Source organism: Gymnodraco acuticeps, unplaced genomic scaffold (genome assembly GCF_902827175.1).
Source record: "Gymnodraco acuticeps unplaced genomic scaffold, fGymAcu1.1, whole genome shotgun sequence".
NCBI lineage: Eukaryota > Metazoa > Chordata > Actinopteri > Perciformes > Bathydraconidae > Gymnodraco > Gymnodraco acuticeps.
The window spans coordinates 1-19,772 of NW_022991860.1; the positions used below are offsets into that span (position 1 = coordinate 1).

At 38.7% G+C, this 19,772-nt stretch overlaps 1 protein-coding gene across 1 annotated transcript; it reads left to right on the forward strand.

Moving 5' to 3' along the window:
- Positions 1-5,297: 5,297 nt before the first annotated feature.
- On the forward strand, positions 5,298-18,508 carry LOC117535442 (synaptogyrin-1-like; the record flags this gene model as incomplete). Its single annotated transcript, XM_034199897.1, is given in 5 exon segments — positions 5,298-5,426; positions 5,428-5,499; positions 5,501-5,522; positions 10,203-10,348; positions 15,057-18,508. Coding segments are annotated over 5 exon segments (597 nt in total), but the record flags the coding sequence as incomplete, so codon positions are not given.
- Between the last annotated feature and the right edge of the window lie 1,264 nt (positions 18,509-19,772).

A 19,772-nucleotide genomic window follows, 5' to 3' on the forward strand; every position in this document is an offset into this window, starting at 1 on the left:
ACCTGGACATCAGCAGGAGAGGACTCTTTAAAGTAGAGACACTACATACTGATATACACCTGAACATCAGCAGGAGAGGACTCTTTAAAGTAGAGACACTACATACTGATATACACCTGAACATCAGCAGGAGAGGACTCTTTAAAGTAGAGACACTACATACTGATATACACCTGAACATCAGCAGGAGAGGACTCTTTAAAGTAGAGACACTACATACTGATATACACCTGAACATCAGCAGGAGAGGACTCTTTAAAGTAGAGACACTACATACTGATATACACCTGAACATCAGCAGGAGAGGACTCTTTAAAGTAGAGACACTACATACTGATATACACCTGACATCAGCAGGAGAGGACTCTTTAAAGTAGAGACACTACATACTGATATACACCTGAACATCAGCAGGAGAGGACTCTTTAAAGTAGAGACACTACATACTGATATACACCTGAACATCAGCAGGAGAGAACTCTTTAAAGTAGAGACACTACATACTGATATATTACCTGAACATCAGCAGGAGAGGACTCTTAAAGTAGAGACACTACATACTGATATACACCTGAACATCAGCAGGAGAGGACTCTTTAAAGTAGAAACACTACACATACTGATATACACCTGAACATCAGCAGGAGAGGACTCTTTAAAGTAGAGACACTACATACTGATATACACCTGAACATCAGCAGAGAGGACTCTTTAAAGTAGAGACACTACATACTGATATACACCTGAACATCACAGGAGAGGACTCTTTAAAGTAGAGACACTACATACTGATATACACCTGAAACATCAGCAGGAGAGGACTCTTTAAAGTAGAGACACTACATACTGATATACACCTGAACATCAGCAGAGAGGACTCTTTAAAGTAGAGACACTACATACTGATATACACCTGAACATCAACAGGAGAAGGACTCTTTAAAGTAGAGACACTACATACTGATATACACCTGACATCACAGGAGAGGACTCTTTAAAGTAGAGACACTACATACTGATATACACCTGAACATCAGCAGGAGAGGACTCTTTAAAGTAGAGACACTACATACTGATATACACCTGAACATCAGCAGGAGAGGACTCTTTAAAGTAGAGACACTACATACTGATATACACCTGAACATCAGCAGGAGAGGACTCTTTAAAGTAGAGACACTACATACTGATATACACCTGAACATCAGCAGGAGAGGACTCTTTAAAGTAGAGACACTACATACTGATATACACCTGAACATCAGCAGGAGAGGACTCTTTAAAGTAGAGACACTACATACTGATATACACCCTGAACATCAGCAGGAGAGGACTCTTTAAAGTAGAGACACTACATACTGATATACACCTGAACATCAGCAGGAGAGGACTCTTTAAAGTAGAGACACTACATACTGATATACACCTGAACATCAGCAGGAGAGGAACTCTTTAAAGTAGAACACTACATACTGATATACACCTGAACATCAGCAGGAGAGGACTCTTTAAAGTAGAGACACTACAATCCTGATATACACCTGAACATCAGCAGGAGAGGACTCTTTAAAGTAGAGACACTACATCACTGATATACACCTGAACATCAGCAGGAGAGGACTCTTTAAAGTAGAGACACTACATACTGATATACACCTGAACATCAGCAGGAGAGGACTCTTTAAAGTAGAGGACACTACATACTGATATACACCTGAACATCAGCAGGAGAGGACTCTTTAAAGTAGAGACACTACATACTGATATACACCTGAACATCAGCAGGAGAGGAACTCTTTAAAGTAGAGACACTACATCACTGATATAACACCTGAACATCAGCAGGAGAGGACTCTTTAAAGTAGAGACACTACATACTGATATACACCTGAACCATCAGCAGGAAGAGGACTCTTTAAAGTAGAGACACTACATACTGATATACACCTGACATCAGCAGGAGAGGACTCTTTAAAGTAGAGACACTACATACTGATATCACCTGACATCAGCAGGAGAGGACTCTTTAAAGTAGAGACACTACATACTGATATACACCTGAACATCAGCAGGAGAGGACTCTTTAAAGTAGAGACACTACATACTGATATACACCTGAACATCAGCAGGAGAGGACCTCTTTAAAGTAGAGACACTCACTACTGATATACACCCTGAACATCAGCAGGAGAGGGACTACTTTAAAGTAGAGGATACTACAATCTGATATACACTGAAAATCAGCAGGAGAGGACTCTTTAAAGTAGAGCTACTACATACCTGATATACACCTGAACATCAGCCAGGAGAGGGACTCTTTAAAGTAGAGAACACTAACATACTGATATACCACCTGAACATCAGCAGGAGAGGACCTCTAAAGTAGAGACATACATACAATGATATACAACCTGGAACATCAGCAGGAGAGGACTCCTTTAAAGTAGAGACACCTACATAACTGATATACACCTGAACATCAGCAGGGAGAGGACTCTTTAAAGTAGGGGACCACTACATACTGACTATCCACCTGACATCAGCAGGAGAGGACTCTTTAAAGTAGAGGACACTCACACTGAATGATATACACCTGAACATCAGCAGGAGCGAGACTCTTTAAAGTAGAGACAACATACCTGATATACACCTGGAAACATCAGCAGGAGAGGACTCTTTAAAGTAGAGACACTACATACTTGATATACCTTGAAGAAAGTGTGCATGATATGTCATAAAAGGTATGGAAGAAAGAAAACAAGACATTTATTTGCAGTAATCTGGATTTAAAAATGTTTGTAAAAAGAAATGCAGGTAATTGCTTTTAATATACATGTTATGTTCATCTTTAGATTTTGTATTTTCTAAATGGATGTAGCGTATGTGTACGTCCAACATTATGTATGCATTAATCTTTGTATCATTGTGTGTTGAGAAGCTGTCGGACTTCATTGTAGAATAGCACAGATTGTTTCCATATTGTAAGAGAAAGCCCTGAGGCACATTGAGTAAAACTGTTTGAAAAAGACACATCATTGGTGACTCTCCCGCAGGGTTGACGTGACATTATGGGATGACAGTGTTTCCTTATTCGTAAATTACCCGCTCGCTCTAAATATAAACTCTGACGACAGCAGCTCTTTGAGGCTGTAAAGGGCTTTTATGAAATATTACAAAACATCTGCAGAGTTCAGGTTATGATGTTACCATACACACACCTTCAGGGTAACATACACACACATCACAGTCATTAAGTGTGATAACAACACAGTGTTTCAAAGCTATACAAATACATACTAAACTAAGCTAACACTACTGTAAGGATGCTTTTTCATGAGAGGAATTCCACATACATGTACTCAAGTACAATGTTGAGGTACTTTTAATCTACTTGAGCATTTCCATTTTATGCTACTGTACTTTACTGCACTACAGCTCAGAGGTACATGGTGTACTTTTCCTCCACTACATGTATTTAATACCTTTAGTTACTTCACAGATGTGGATGAATGATGTGAAATCTAATCAAGTGTTGAATCAGACTTTAGTTCCACCTGGAGTAAATCCACCAGCTACCCTGCAGAATACAAAGTTCATTCCGACTAGCTGCACCTTCACCAGCTTGAGAATCATCTTCATTATCAATCATTATAAAACATATCATATATATTATTCTGAAATGGACCAATCTGCACAACGACTACTTTTCACTGTCGCTACTTTCACTATATTTTGATGAGAATACTTTTCCTACTTTCACTTTGAGGAAACAATTTTGATATGCAGGACTTTTACTGTAACAGAGTATTCCTACACTTCTGGTACTTCTACTTTTACTCAAGTTACAAGACCTGAAGTACTTCTGCTTTTACTCAAGTACAAGATCTGAGTACTTCTACTTTTACTCAAGCTACCCACCCGATCTGAGTCCTTCTACTTTTAACTCAATACAAGATCTGAGTACTTACTTTTACTCCGAGTACTTCTACTTTTACTCAAGTAACAAGATCTGAGTACTTCTACTTTTACTCAAGTACACGATCTGATTACTTTCTACTTTTACTCAATACAAGATCTGAGTACTTCTACTTTTACTCAATACAAGATCTGAGTACTTCTACTTTTACTCAAGTACAAGATCTGAGTACTTCTACGTTTACTCAAGTACAAGATCTGAGTACTTCTACTTTTACTCAAGTACAAGATCTGAGTACTTCTACTTTTACTCAAGTACACAGATCTGAGTACTTCTACTTTTACTCAAGTACAAGATCTGAGTACTTCTACTTTACTCAAGTACAAGATCTGAGTACTTCTACTTTTACTCAAGTACAAGCTATCTGAGTACTTCTACTTTTTACTCAATTACAGTCTAAATCTGAGTACTTCTAGCTTTAACTCAAGTAAACAAGATCTGAGTGATTCTTCCTACTTTTACTCAAGTACAAGATCTGAGAGTACTTCTACTTTTACTCAAGTACAAGATCTGAGTACTTCTACTTTTACTCAAGTACAAGATCTGAGTACTTCTACTTTTACTCAAGTACAAGATCTGAGTACTTCTACTTTTACTCAAGTACAAGATCTGAGTACTTCTACTTTTACTCAAGTACAAGATCTGAGTACTTCTACTTTTACTCAAGTACAATCTGAGTACTTCTACTTTTACTCAAGTACAAGATCTGAGTACTTCTACTTTTACTCAAGTACAAGATCTGAGTACTTCTACTTTTACTCAAGTACAAGATCTGAGTACTTCTACTTTTACTCAAGTACAAGATCTGAGTACTTCTACTTTTACTCAAGTACAAGATCTGAGTACTTCTACTTTTACTCAAGTACAGACAGATCTGAGTACTTCTACTTTTACTCAAGTACAAGATCTGAGTACTTCTACTTTTACTCAAGTACAAGATCTGAGTACTTCTACTTTTACTCAAGTACAAGATCTGAGTACTTCTAACTTTACTCAAGTACAAGATCTGAGTACTTTCTACTTTACTCAAGTTACAAAGATCTGAGTACTTGTACTTGTTGTTTATTTCACTCTAAATCGAATGATGTAATCTTGGCGCCTGAGTAACGGTTATGTTCTTAACAGTTTTAAAACAATGTTACTTCTTCTGTTTAAGATATTAATAAAGTTGAAGTTAATTTGTATAATCGTTGTCAAAATGTTGTCATTTTTTCAACTGGTCTTTATTAGAGTTGAACTCTCGAATCCCTGACGTTAGAACTTCACTTCTTCTCTCTAACGCTTCCCGCCTCTTCTCGTTTGCAGGTCTTCTCCATCGTGAATCTTCGGATGCATCGCCAACGAGGGCTACATCAACCGGCCCGACACGGCGGAGGAGTTCTGCATCTTCAACAAGAACCAGAACGCCTGTAACTATGGCGTCTTCATGGGCTCCATGGCCTTCCTCTGCTTGCCTCGCCTTCCTCGCTCTGGACGTCTACTTCCCCCAGATCAGCAGCGTGAAGGACCGCAAGAAGGCCGTTGCTGGCCGACATCGGGCTGTCAGGTAAAGGAAGGATCAGGCTTCACCCTTATGGCTTGAGAATGAGGGTGGATGCATTGCAAACAGAGATGGCAAAAGTTCACACATCCTTTACTCAAGTAGAAGTACAGATACTTTTGTTTCAAATACTCTGGTGAAAGTGGAAGTACTGACTAAAACTTCTTTACTCAAGTCAAAGTAAAGAGGCTTTGAAATGTACTTCAGTAAAAAGTACCCCATAACTAGCAGCTGCTTTAAAGAGTACCTGACCTCCCTTTATATTAATAGAACAATAATGTCATTGTTAGCTAATGAATGTTTCCATGCTGAACAACGGCAACATGAACAACGTTTCCATTGGTCCCTCTTCTTTAGAGAAGACCAGGAAATGATGGATACACGGATCGTGTTCAAATCAATAGGCACGCAATGACTCTAAGAATAATGATCACGCATCAAACACACATTCAGACTAAAGGAACCAGCTGTTTGGAAAATGAGAGGAAGTAGAAAGTACAAGTATTTGAGTTCAACATGTAAGAAGTAGAAAGTACAGGGTATTTGAGTTCAACATATAAGAAGTTAGAAAAGTACAGGTATTTGTGTTCAACATGTAAGAAGTAGAAAGTACCAGGTATTTGAGTTCAACATGTAAGAAGTAGAAAGTACAGGTATTTGAGTTCAACATATAAGAAGTAGAAAGTACAGGTATTTGTGTTCAACATGTAAGAAGTAGAAAGTACAGGTATTTGAGTTCAACATGTAAGAAGTAGAAAGTACAGGTATTTGGGTTCAACATGTAAGAAGTAGAAAGTACAGGTATTGTGTTCAACATGTAAGAAGTAGAAAAGTACAGGTATTTGTGTTCAACATGTAAGAAGTAGAAAGTACAGGTATTTGTGTTCAACATTAAGAAGTAGAAAGTACAGGTATTTGAGTTCAACATGTGAGAAGTAGAAAGTACAGGTATTTGTGTTCAACATGTGAGAAGTAGAAAGTACAGGTATTTGAGTTCAACATGTAAGAAGTAGAAAGTACAGGTATTGTGTTTCAACAGTAAGAAGTAGAAAAGTACAGGTATTTAGTTCAACATGTAAGAAGTAGAAAGTACAGGTATTTGTGTTCAACATGTAAGAAGTAGAAAGTACAGGTATTTGAGTTCAACATGTAAGAAGTTAGATAGAAAGTACAGGTATTTGAGTTCAACATGTGAGAAGTAGAAAGTACAGGTATTTGAGTTCAACATGTAAGAAGTAGAAAGTACAGGTATTGAGTTCAACATGTAAGAAGTAGAAGTACAGGTATTGAGTTCACACATGTAAGAAGTAGAAAGTACAGGTATTTGGGTTCAACATGTAAGAAGTAGAAAGTACAGGTATTTGAGTTCAACATGTAAAGAAGTAAGAAAGTACAGGTATTTGGGTTCAACATGTAAGAAGTAGAAAGTACAGGTATTTGGGTTTCAACATGTAAGAAGTAGAAAGTACAGGTTATTGTTTTCAACATGTAAGAAGTAGAAAGTACAGGTATTTGTGTTCAACATGACATTACATTGCATTTAGCTGACGCTTTTATCCAAAGCGACTTACAATAAGTACATTCGGACCAGGAAGACACAACCTTGAAGAAAACAGAATCATATAAGTACAATCAGGTTTCATAGAGCCAAACATTTCAAGTGCTACTCAACTGGCTTTAGGTAAGCCAGTCCTTTATTAGTATATAAGTGCTCTGTTAATAGTTCTAACGCTCGAAGTGGAGTCGAAAGAGATGAGTTTTCAGTTTGCGCCGGAAGGTGTGTAAGCTTTCTGCTGTCCTGATGTCAATGGGGAGCTCATTCCACCATCTTGGAGCCAGGATAGCAAACCCACGTGTTTCTGTTGATGGAACTTGGGTCCCCCTCGCAGCGACGGGCGCAGCGAGTCGTTTGGCTGATGCAGAGCGTAGTGCACGCGCTGGGGTGTACGGTTTAACCATGTCCTGGATGTACGAAGGGCCAGATCCATTCGCAGCATGGTAAGCAAGTACCATTGTCTTGAAGTGGATTCTAACAGTTACCGGAAGCCAGTGAAGGGAGCGGAGGAAGACGGAGTGGTGTGGGAAAATTTAGGAAGGTTGAAGACCAGACGAGCCGCTGCATTCTGGATGAGCTGCAGAGGTCGGATGGCACATGCAGGTAGACCAGCCAGGAGGGAGTTGCAGTAGTCTAGGCGTGAGATGACGAGAGCCTGGACCAGAACCTGCGTCGCTTTCTGGGTCAGCTGGGGACGTATCTTCCTGATGTTGTAAAGAGTGTATCTGCAGCAACGGGTTGTAGCAGCGATGTTTGCAGTGAAGGACAGGTTGTTATCTAGGGTCACACCCAGATTCCTTGCAGTCTGAGTCGGGGAAACAACTGAGGTGCCGATGTTGATTGTTAGGTCAAGAGTGGGACAATCTTTTCCCGGGGGAAGGAAGAGCAGCTCAGTCTTGTCAAGGTTGAGCTTGAGGTGGTGAGCAGACATCCACTGAGAGATGTCAGCTAGACAAGCAGAGATGCGTGCAACGACCTGGGTCTCTGAGCGGGGAAAGGACAGAATGAATTGGGTGTCGTCAGCATAGCAGTGGTAAGAAAAACCATGCGGGCTAATGACTGATCCGAGCGAGTTTGTGTACAGGGAGAAGAGGAGGGGACCTAGAACAGAGCCCTGAGGGACCCCTGTAGTTAATTGACAAGGGTCGGACTCAGACCCTCTCCAAGTTATATCATCAACCTTTTTTTCAAAGTGGATAACAAAGTCGCTTGACAAAAGTGAGGAGGGGGGAGGAGCTTTTGGAGGGTCCAAGAGGGTGGAGAAGCTGGAAAATAGTTTTTTGGGATTGGAATAGGAGGTTTGGATCTTATCTTGAAAGAAAGTGCTTTTTGCCTGAGAGATCGAAGCAGAGAAAGAGGAGAGGAGAGCCTGATAGTTTAGGAGGTCGTCACGGTGTTTGGATTTCCACCATTTCCGCTCTGCTGCCCGAAGGACGGTTCTATTAACACGCAGTGCGTCATTTAGCCAGGGAGCAGGAGGGGACTGACGAGCCTGCCGAGATGTGAGAGGACAGAGAGAGTCCAGAGAGGATGAGAGAGTAGAGAGGAGAGTTTCTGCAGCAGAGTTTGGAGGCAGGAGTTGGAACGAGTCAGATGAAGGGAGGGCTGAGAGCACCGATGAGGCAAAGGTAGAGGGGGAGAGGGAACGAAGGTTACGGCGGACAGGTGCAGGATGAGAAGAGATTAGTTTGTTATGTTTGGAAAGGGGTAGAGACAATGAAATGAAGAAGTGATCGGATGTGTGGAGCGGGTTTGGGTTCAACATGTAAGAAGTAGAAAGTACAGGTATTTGGGTTCAACATGTAAGAAGTAGAAAGTACAGGTATTTGGGTTCAACATGTAAGAAGTACAAAGTACAGGTATTTGGGTTCAACATGTAAGAAGTAGAAAGTTCAGGTATTTGGGTTCAACATGTAAGAAGTAGAAAGTACAGGTATTTGTGTTCAACATGTAAGAAGTAGAAAGTACAGGTATTTGTGTTCAACATGTAAGAAGTAGAAAGTACAGGTATTTGTATTCAACATGTGAGAAGTAGAAAGTACAGGTATTTGAGTTCAACATGTAAGAAGTAGAAAGTACAGGTGTTTGTATTCAACATGTGAGAAGTAGAAAGTACAGGTATTTGGGTTCAACATGTAAGAAGTAGAAAGTACAGGTATTTGTGTTCAACATGTAAGAAGTAGAAAGTACAGGTATTTGAGTTCAACATGTAAGAAGTAGAAAGTACAGGTATTTGTGTTCAACATGTAAGAAGTAGAAAGTACAGGTATTTGTGTTCAACATGTGAGAAGTAGAAAGTACAGGTATTTGTATTCAACATGTAAGAAGTAGAAAGTACAGGTATTTGTATTCAACATGTAAGAAGTAGAAAGTACAGGTGTTTGTATTCAACATGTAAGAAGTAGAAAGTACAGGTATTTGTGTTCAACATGTGAGAAGTAGAAAGTACAGGTATTTGAGTTCAACATGTAAGAAGTAGAAAGTACAGGTATTTGAGTTCAACATGTAAGAAGTAGAAAGTACAGGTGTTTGTGTTAAAAATGTAAGAAGTCAAAGTATCAGGCTTCATGTTGGGAAAATACTGAATGTACTCTTCCAATATCAGAGCAGCACATGATAACAAGCAGTCAAGTACACTCAGGTTCAGACTTCACCTGCATTAGGGCTTGAGAACATGCTTGAGAATGAGGAACCAGGCGGATGAATGTGAAGCAGCATATTTTCCTTTGGTTTTAAGACTAGTTTCTCTGACAGTTTAATATTCCTTTTACACATGTATCACTGAACACTTCTGAACAAACAGAGAGCTGCAGGAATGAGTCCTAAAGCATCCTAAAAATGTCACACTACCAACTAAAGATCTAGAGAAGTGTATATCATCAGCATAACAACGAGGAAGCTAATGTACTTTCAGGTTGCTCACTCTTCTGGGTCTGTTTCCTCGTGGTTGATTGCACTTATTGTAAGTTGCTGTGGATAAAAAGCATCAGAATAAATAATCAAAATGTTTCTTTGTGATATTTATTTAACGCCAAGTAGGTTGAGACAAAATGTAATACTTCAGGTGGTGTTTGTTGTATTTCAATCATTATTCTAAGACTTTCTTTGTGTATTTATCTCTCTCTTTGCAGCGTTCTGGTCCTTCATGTGGTTCGTGGGTTTCTGTTTCTTGGCCAATCAGTGGCAGGTGACCAATCACGAGGACAACCCTCTGAGGGAGGGGGGCGACGCCGCCCGGGCCGCCATCACCTTCTCCTTCTTCTCCATCTTCACCTGGGTAAGAGCCACACACATCTCTGGTGTAACACAACACAACAGCTGCCCCCTGGTGGAGATGGAGGGCATAACAAGCCACTGACAACTAGAGAAACTGAGAGTGACTGTTAGAAAAGTCTCACTGGTCCCCGGCTTGAGCTTCAATCTCAGGGTCCATGTATCTGTGATCCTCTACAGAATGGAAGTAGTCATCACATACAGAGCATCAACTAGTTCCTGAACAGTGTCCTTCACATGCTGATAGACAAGAGAGGGAGTTACACAGTCACAAGATGGAGGTATACCGGTTCTTCTAGGTAATCATACATCCTGTCGTGTACAAAATATTAAGTTTGTTGTCAAAATTTTGGCTTTTTTCTCAAAATCTCAAAATTCTGACTTTCTCAATTTTTTTTGACTTTCTCTAAAAAAAAGTGTCTTTCTCTCAAAATTATGACTTTTCTAAAAATCTCAGAATTCTGGATTTTTTCTCAAAATTCGGACTTTTTCTCAAAATTCAGACTTTTTCTCAAAATGTGGACTTTTTTCTGAATACTTAAAATGTTAATAATCCCTGGTCCCCAGTTTGAGTTTCAATCTCAGGATCCATGTATTTCTGATCCTCTCCAGAATGGAAGTAGTCATCACATACAGAGCATCAACTAGTTCCTGAACAGTGTCCTTCACATGCTGATATCAAGAGAGGGAGTTACACCGTCACAAGATGGAGGAATAGAAAGCAGTATTCAATGTTTACTTCAGATTAGCTCCACGTCAGAAATGAGCATGCTTGATGTCTATCTCCATAGAGGCTGAATCATCATGTTCATCGCATAGCTATCATATGCCTAAAACAGTCCTGATGCTCTTCTAGGTAATCACACATCCTGTCATGTTCACAGCTACAGTTGATACCTTTGTTATCATGTTACTCTCACGTTGGAAGAGGACATTCAGTGTTTTCCCAACAGTGACCAACTATTTGATCATTGGTAAAAAGGACATTTTTCATGTAGAAATGCAGCCTCTCAACTATGGGGATTTCCTGCCTTTCTCTGTTTTATATCATAATAAAAGGAATATCTTGCGGTTAAAGACTGACGGACATGGTGGACAATATGTCTTCAGTTTGTCTGTCCATCAATTATCGTAAACACAAGTGTTCTCCATCTTCTCCTGGGTAAGAGCCCACACACATCTCAGCAGACACAACACAACAGCTGCTCCCTGGTGGAGATGGAGGGCATAACAAACCAGAAAGCTCGATCTGACTGTACAAACTGTGAAGTCCACTGAGACAAATGTAACATTTGTGATATTGGGCTATATAAATAAACATTGATTGATAGATAGATTGATTGATTGATAGATCTGCAACAATTACAAAGATAATGGCCATCTGATTTTCAGTTTGTCCTGAAAAAATGCCGGAAATATATTTGTACAGTCACTCATATATGGAGACTTCCTTCTTCTCTGTTTTATACAATGACAAAGTGAACATATGTGCGTTATTTGACAGACAAAACTTTAGGAAACTGGGATGGAAATTAAGTTCTCTGGTTTTCTGTCCATCGATTATCGTGAACACAATGTCTCAGAAATATCTTGAGGACATTTCTTTAATTTAGGAAAAAACGTCCACTTAGGAGGAACTGATTAGAAACCTGGAGGTCAAGAATTTAATTCCTCCTTTATTATCTTTTGAAAGTTCTCTCACATCTTCTTTTTAGTCACTGTTTGGATCCGGGTGTTTGATTCAATCTAAATTCAATTTAGGCAAAAACTTCCACTTGGACTTACTGTAAGGATTTGGGGATCAAAGGACCCTCGTATTTGGCCAAAACTCAAGAACTCTTAGGTTAATCGCGACAATTTTGCACAAATATCTAATAGTGACAATATAATTCAGTTTGAATTCAATTCATACACAAACTTCCACTTGGACTTTAAGACAAAATTATCAAAATGTGGCGATCAAAGGTCCCTCGTATTTGGACCAAACTCAAGAACTCATACGCTAATTATGACGATTGTTTTCCAAAGATCTAATAGAATAAAACATTTTGGAAAGACATGGATGTTAAATATAACTTGATTGGAGGAGACATACAAAACAAGGCGGTTCTTCTTTTTCACAATTGTAAAGTTACATATGACCTATTAAACATCCTTTTAATTCCTCTTTGATGAGTTTTTGGAATTGTGTAGGACTTGATGGATCTTTTTTTGGTCAGTGATTTGATGTGTGTGATTGTGTTTGTTTCTGTAATTCAAATTACATTTAGGCAGAAACTTACACTTGGACTTAAGGATGAAATGATTAAAAGTTGGTCAAAGAGTCACTCTTATTTGGCCAAAGGTCAAGAACTCATCTGCTAATTATGACGTTTATTACACAAATATCTAATAGAATAAAAATGGTAAAGGAATGCTAATCTGCACATATTTGTGGATGGTGTGGACATGCAATGCAAGACGATAATTCCAGCACACAAAGCAATTTGTATAGATGAATTGGTTAATTGGCTAGTTGCAAAGATTCACAGTTAATCAATGATGGAGACGACCATGAGTTGCAGCCCCACTGAACTTCCTTTCAACTTTGAACTCTTCCTCAATTAGCTCTTGAAAATGCAGAGGTTTTGACTCATTTTCTCCATCTTCTTTGGATGTGTGTGCATGTAAACTCATGAGCCTTTATTCCCACAGGGCGCTCAGGCTCTCTTCTCTATGGAGAAGTTAAAGAATGTGTCGTTTGAAGAGGAATACACCAAGCTGTTCCCCCCCCAGCCCCATCAGCCTCTTGTCTGATTCTGTCTCTCACACACACACACACACACACACACACACACACACACACACACACACACACACACACACACACACACACACATGCTTACATGACAATCCAGCAGTGTGAGCACCAGTTGTCGGGTCATTGTTGTTGTTTTTGGTTAAATATTGTTTTCCTGATTGTAATGTTGTGCAGGTGGGTTGATCCCTCGTCACGATGACTCAACACCTTTTTTTGCCAAATGCTGAGATTTTCTAGCGTTAAACACCGTCTTAAATTCCTTTAATCTCTTTTGGAGATCCGTGAGTTTTTAAATTGCATCTCACCAAAAAGAATTGAGAGCTAAAGTAGTCAAACGATTTAGAAGAAAGCATGTCAACAAAACGTTTGTACTTCATATTCAAAGTTTGCCAGTGTGTGTTTGTGTCCAGGGTTTACAGAGTGATTGATGCTTTGCTTTCTATTTGTAACGTAGGATTTATTAGGGTTGGTTTTTATACGCAACAACTCTGATTAAAACTTAACCCAGCGCTTTGCTTGATGCTGTAAAAGGTTTTGTATTTTTTCTGCTTTTTGATAAAGTTACATTCAAAAGATTTTCTCTTCATTCTCCTGACTCCATATTCACTGATTCCACTGTTCACAGTCTTTATGCTAAGCTAGGCTAAGCTAAGCTACGCTAACCAAAGTTACCAGCTGCTGCCACATATTGCACAGACAAAAAATAAGGTGTTATCAGTATTTTCTAACTCAAAAGTCCAGAAGTGTAATTTCCTAAAACGTCAACATAGTCCCTACATTTTACTATTTGTTGTATCAAAGTATTCCGTATTTGCACATCCATGCTTTCCCATAAAGCAGACCGTTTTAAGACATTTCATTAAAGTTTTGAATTACTTTGAAGCATATGCACTGTTCTGATTTTAATTGCTTTATGCATGTTATTGGTTTATTAAGTTATTAGTTATTATACCAAATTCCACAATAACCAATAACAATCAGACGGTTTTTTGACAGTTTTTTCTTTGTTATTATATCAGACAATTACTGACTTTAATATTATGCAACCAACCAGCTGGACAAGATGTTGAAAGACAGACTGAAGAGTTAAAGTGAACCACATTAGATCTAAAGGACCCGAGACACTCAGTAAACTAAACCTTAATAAATCCTTCCATCGTTTAGTCGTCTTATTTAGACATTTGTTGAAACCGCCATCTTTAAATCCACTCGTGACCTGATGTCAGGATGACAACCAAAAACACATTCAGAAAACTATTGACTTCATGCTGACTCATTCCCAGGTTCACTGTCCTTTCTGCTTCCTGTACAACAAACTCTCTGACTGAATATCTCGCTAAAACTACACTCTCCGCTACCATTATCCTCCATCTTGATTCACCCTTCCTTCTCCATCCTCCATACACTATGTTGAAAGACAAAAGAAAGACTGAAGACACTTGTCAGCATCCTCCATTTTTGTATTCTTCAGCGGGGTATTTACTGACATGTTTCATATCGTAGAACTAACATCTCTTGAGCTTGTGTTAACCACCGTTATATTTCAGGATAACAACGAAAAACACATTCAGTAAACCATTGAAGGGGACAGGAAATGCTAAATTGTTGACTCATTCCCAGGTTCAGTTACTGCTGAAACTACTGAATTTCCCCATGGGGATTAATAAAGGTCCATCTTATATATCTCTTACATATCTTATCTCTTATAGTTCTTCACACTGGCCTTTCTGCTTCTTGTAGAACTAACTCTCTGACTGAATATCTCGCTAAAACTAATCACCAGCTTTTCACTTCGACTAATCAATGTTTCCTTCTCTTTCTCCCCCCCCCCTTCTCTCTTTCCTTCCGCTCTAACACTCTCCATTATCCTCCATCTTTTTTCACCCTTCCTCCTCCTTCTTCCTCCCCCAAGGCTGGTCAGTCCTTCCTGGGCTTCCAGAGATACAAACTGGGTGCAGACTCGGCTCTTTTCTCCCAGGAATACACGGACCCCAGCCAGGACGCAGCGGGGGGGCCGTACACCTCCTTCGGGGGGGGGGAGGACCTGGAGAGCCCCGTCGGAGAAGGAGGAGGGGGGGCGACGGCCAAAAGCGAGGCTGCATTCGACGGCAGCGGAGGGTACCAACGTCAAGACTACTGAGGGAGAAATAGTGAGAGGGGGGGGGGGGAAGTTACCCATCGTTTCTCACTTAGAATCAGAGTTAAATTGGTGGTAAAATAGAAACAACACCGGTCCAAATGGGTTGTTTTGACCTGAGTTTAAAGTAAAAAAAATGCCAGAAATCTGTGGAAGTTTTATTTGTAACAGAGTATCTTTACTATTATTTAAGTATAAGACATTTTAAAGATAAATGGACAAAAACAATGTGCATTTCTTACGGCAAAGGACACATGATTTTAGTTTGGATTAATAACCTAGAAGTACAGATGTCAACATCAAGGTTAAGTTACCAATAGTTCCTAACTTAGAATCAAAGTCAATTGGGGGTAATATAGAAACAACACCAGTCCCAATGGGTTGTTTTGACCTGAATTTAAAGTAAAAAAACGCAACAAATCTGTTGTTAAAAGTACAAAACAAAGCATTTTTACTTGTAACGGAGTATTTTTACTATTATTTAAGTAAAATACCTTAGTACTTCTTCCACTACTGAAAACATCTAAAGTTAAATGGAAAATAATGCAAATGAAATGTATTAGGGCAAAGGACACCTGATTTTAGCTTGGGTTAATAACCCAGAAGTACAGGGGTCAACATCCAGGTTAAGTTACCCATAGTTCTTAGAAACACAATATCATTGCACCTGGGGTATTATAGAAACAATGTCAGTCCCAATGGGTTGTTTTGACCTGAGTTTAACCATAAAAACACAAAAAATATGTTGTTAAATATACAAAACACTGCATTTTTTACTTGTAATTAAGTCTTAGAACTTCTACAAAAACAATCTGCAAATGACTTGTGTTAGGGCAAAGGACATGAGTTTAGAAGTACAGGGGTCAACATCCAGGTTAAGTTACCAATAGTTCCTAACTTAGAATCAGAATTCAATTGGGGGTCAAATAGAAACAATACAAGTTAAAATGGGTTGTTTTGACCTGAATTTAACCTAAAAAATGCAGAAAAATCTGTTGTTAAATGTACAAAACAATGGATTTCTATTTGTAACAGAGTAGTTTTACCTTTACTTGAGTAAAAGATGTCACTACTTCTTCCACTGCTAACATTTTAAAGTTGAATGGACAAAAACAATGTGCATCTTTTACGGCAATGGACACATGATTTGAGTTCTGGTTAATTACCCAGAAGTACAGGGGTCAACATCCACATTAAGTTACCAATAGTTCCTAATTTTAAGTGGGGTTGGATATAGTTTTTATTGTACAAAAAACAATTGTAATTTGGGTAAACATTACATGACATGTCACTTTTATCCAAAGCGACTTACATACTCAATACTGTGGGCAATCCCCACAGGAGCACTTTGGGGTGAAGTGTCTCAGGGACACAACGACATGCTGACTGCAGTGGGGGTTTGAACCTGTGCTCCCCTGATCTGAACACCAACAAACTAGTCCACTGCGCCATACGCCTCCCTAAACATCGCATTGTGCGGCAATACCAGAACCAATGGGTTGTTCTGACCAGAGTTTACTGTAAAAACACAAAGAAAAACCTTGTTAAATGTACAAGACAATGAGAATATGATATTTATAATGATAAAGGAGACACATATTGCTAACAACCAGTAGCAAATAGTCACATGCTCGTTTAAAAAAAATGATCTATACTAGCCTTTAATGTGTTATTGTTGTGTTTAAATGCAACAATTCTGCATTTATCTGGGGGCGAAAGTTGGTGGACTTCATACCTGCAACATTTCAGTTATTCGATAAAAGTCTGAATAATCTCTGAATTAGAAAATGTGGGTAACTTTCCAGATTTTGGGGAGAACATGTCGATTATTTGGTGAATAAATTGTGAGGTTTGCAGAAAGACAGGTCAATGCTGGTGACCACATTGCCTTTATCCTCCAACAAAACGACTGCGATCAGTGACACACACACACACACACACACACACACACACACACACACACACACACACACACACACACTACATACACACTATTTATTGTGGAATAAATTGACAATGTCACAAAGGAGCGATAGAGAGTAAAATGTGTATGAATATTTTCTGCTGCAATAAATCAGCAAAGTCACTAGGGGGAGATGGAGAGCAAAAGTGTGTGTATTCAGATGAAAAAAAAAAAAGTAATTACACACCTACTCTGTTTCAAAATGCTCTGAGGACCAGTCTGAAACTTTGAGAGAAGCTTTTAAACAACCTCTGGAGGCCATTACAGTCAAAACAAATTGACAACCGGCCTAAATGTCCTCACTCTGCAAAATAGTCCTCACTCCAAAGATTAATAACCTGTGTGTGTCCTCACAAAGATAGCAGTACAAACACGCACACACACAAGCACATTTTAACACAGGTTTTTCTGCAGTTTAAACTCCTTAAAGGTGCGTTACAGGATCTCAAGCAGTGGCATATCTGGCAACTAATCCCCTCACCTGTAAAAACGACAGTGTATGTGTGTTTTTTTTTTTACGTGTGGCTGTTGGAAAGTGTGTTTTTGTTTCTTGTTTCCCTGAATGAATTTTCTCCTCGATTGTTGCCTTAGTGCAGACTGCCAAGCGAAATCCAAGGACAGATTCCCAACGTGCACAGAAGTTATTTTTGTCGTTAAGCACATAACAAAACCTGAACAAAAGAAGCATTCATAAAGAGCATCTTCAGAAACACAAAATGGCCGACAGATAACACACAACAGGTTATTTATCCACTTTATTTCTGCGAATCGACACACGATGCAAACATCCTGAGTATTTATGAACATGCATTGCTCCATTTTCTTAAAGAATAAAGTCTATCTCTATAAATATATGTAAATCTATAATTCAGCATATTAGAGTGTTTGAAAATGCTTTATTTTTAGGGCATTATGCTATTTCTGTATAAAAAACGGTTAAATAAATAATTCAGCATATTAGAGTGTTTGAAAATGACAAAAGAAATGTTCAGTGTTTTAATGTGATAAGCTTTCAGGGTCAGGAGATGCTTTTATTTTGAAATAATAATAACTAACTATAAAAACAAAAAATGTGACCAAATGACCAAAGTATATATACGCACATATATACTTTATATACCGTGTAGACGTCTAGATGTGTGACGTTCCTTTTGTGAAGTCCATTTAAAAAAGAGTTAGATTTAGACACAGATTGTGTACAAATGTATGTTTTTGTTGTGATTTCAACCAATAAAAATAAAGGAAATACTGATAAAGATATACATGTCTGCTGTGGGATTTTCTTAAATGTATTTTGAATATTTATATATATAATAATGTTTTACTTGCTTAGGAACAATGTGGGAATACAACACATATGTTCTGTATAATAATGCTGTGTCGTCCTACGTGCACGTATCTCTTGACTTTCAGCTAAACACCTTTCACCATCAAGGACTAGAGACCGTAGATGTCGTTTAATCGCTTTAATGTTGAAGAAAGGGTGAAACTGCGAAATAAACACAATACAAGAAGTACATAAATATGCGGAGGAATAGTTACACATATTATATACATCATACATTGAATTAACACCAAAGAACATACACCCACATGTCTGTAGCACAACATGATGGCTGCAGCTAACTGTAGTTCTACAGAGGAGTTTACAACACACATTAACTATCGTCCCAAAAATATTCTCTATACACATTATTAATTGCTTCACGTATTAACTGGAAATGAAAGAACACTATGTGTATATCAATTGAATATATAATGCGAACGTCAAGGATTAGAGCGGATTGTGGTCACCAAAAATCATGGATGTATAATAAGAACTGGATACAGCGTGGGAGGCGGGGCCTCGTTCATTCCTATGAGAGCTGCTCATTGGCGCATGAAGACAAAATGGCCCAACTTTTGAGAGAGCGAAACGTCACGAAAGTATTCATCATATAATCCGTTCTTATTGTGCAGTCATGGGTAAAGGTAAAACTCATGTAGTACTGAACACGTCACATGAACGTGCCGGGCGGCGCGGTCCCGTGGGTGGGATCTGCATTCGTAATGCCGAGGAAAATAACTCTCAGAATAACGTTATAAGCACATTGCTATTGGGTAGTACATGTGTTTATAGGTCCTGCTCTCTGGCCATACACTCACACAACTTCCGAATCTTCAAACGAGCAACATCTCTTTGTTTTATTGGACTGGATTTGTCAGATTCAAGTAAGTAAAATGCCTTTTTGTGATTATTACAATGTCTAGAACATATTTAGTTATTGTGGAATACATTCATCAAATTAGATTTTGAGCAGCTTATGTCTTTGTTGCAATATTACAACACTGGGTCAGTGTGGTGGTCAAAATAGCATGAGCGCCTGTCATGGACCCCGCCCTTCTTATATGTTCACATATGGAAATAAAACACAAATAGAAATATAATGTCTTTGATAATTCACTATAACTAAGTTCTAAATGTGTCCTCTGTTAAATAAAGTTAAATACCATAGAACATATCTTGAACCGTGAATCTTTCAATGAGG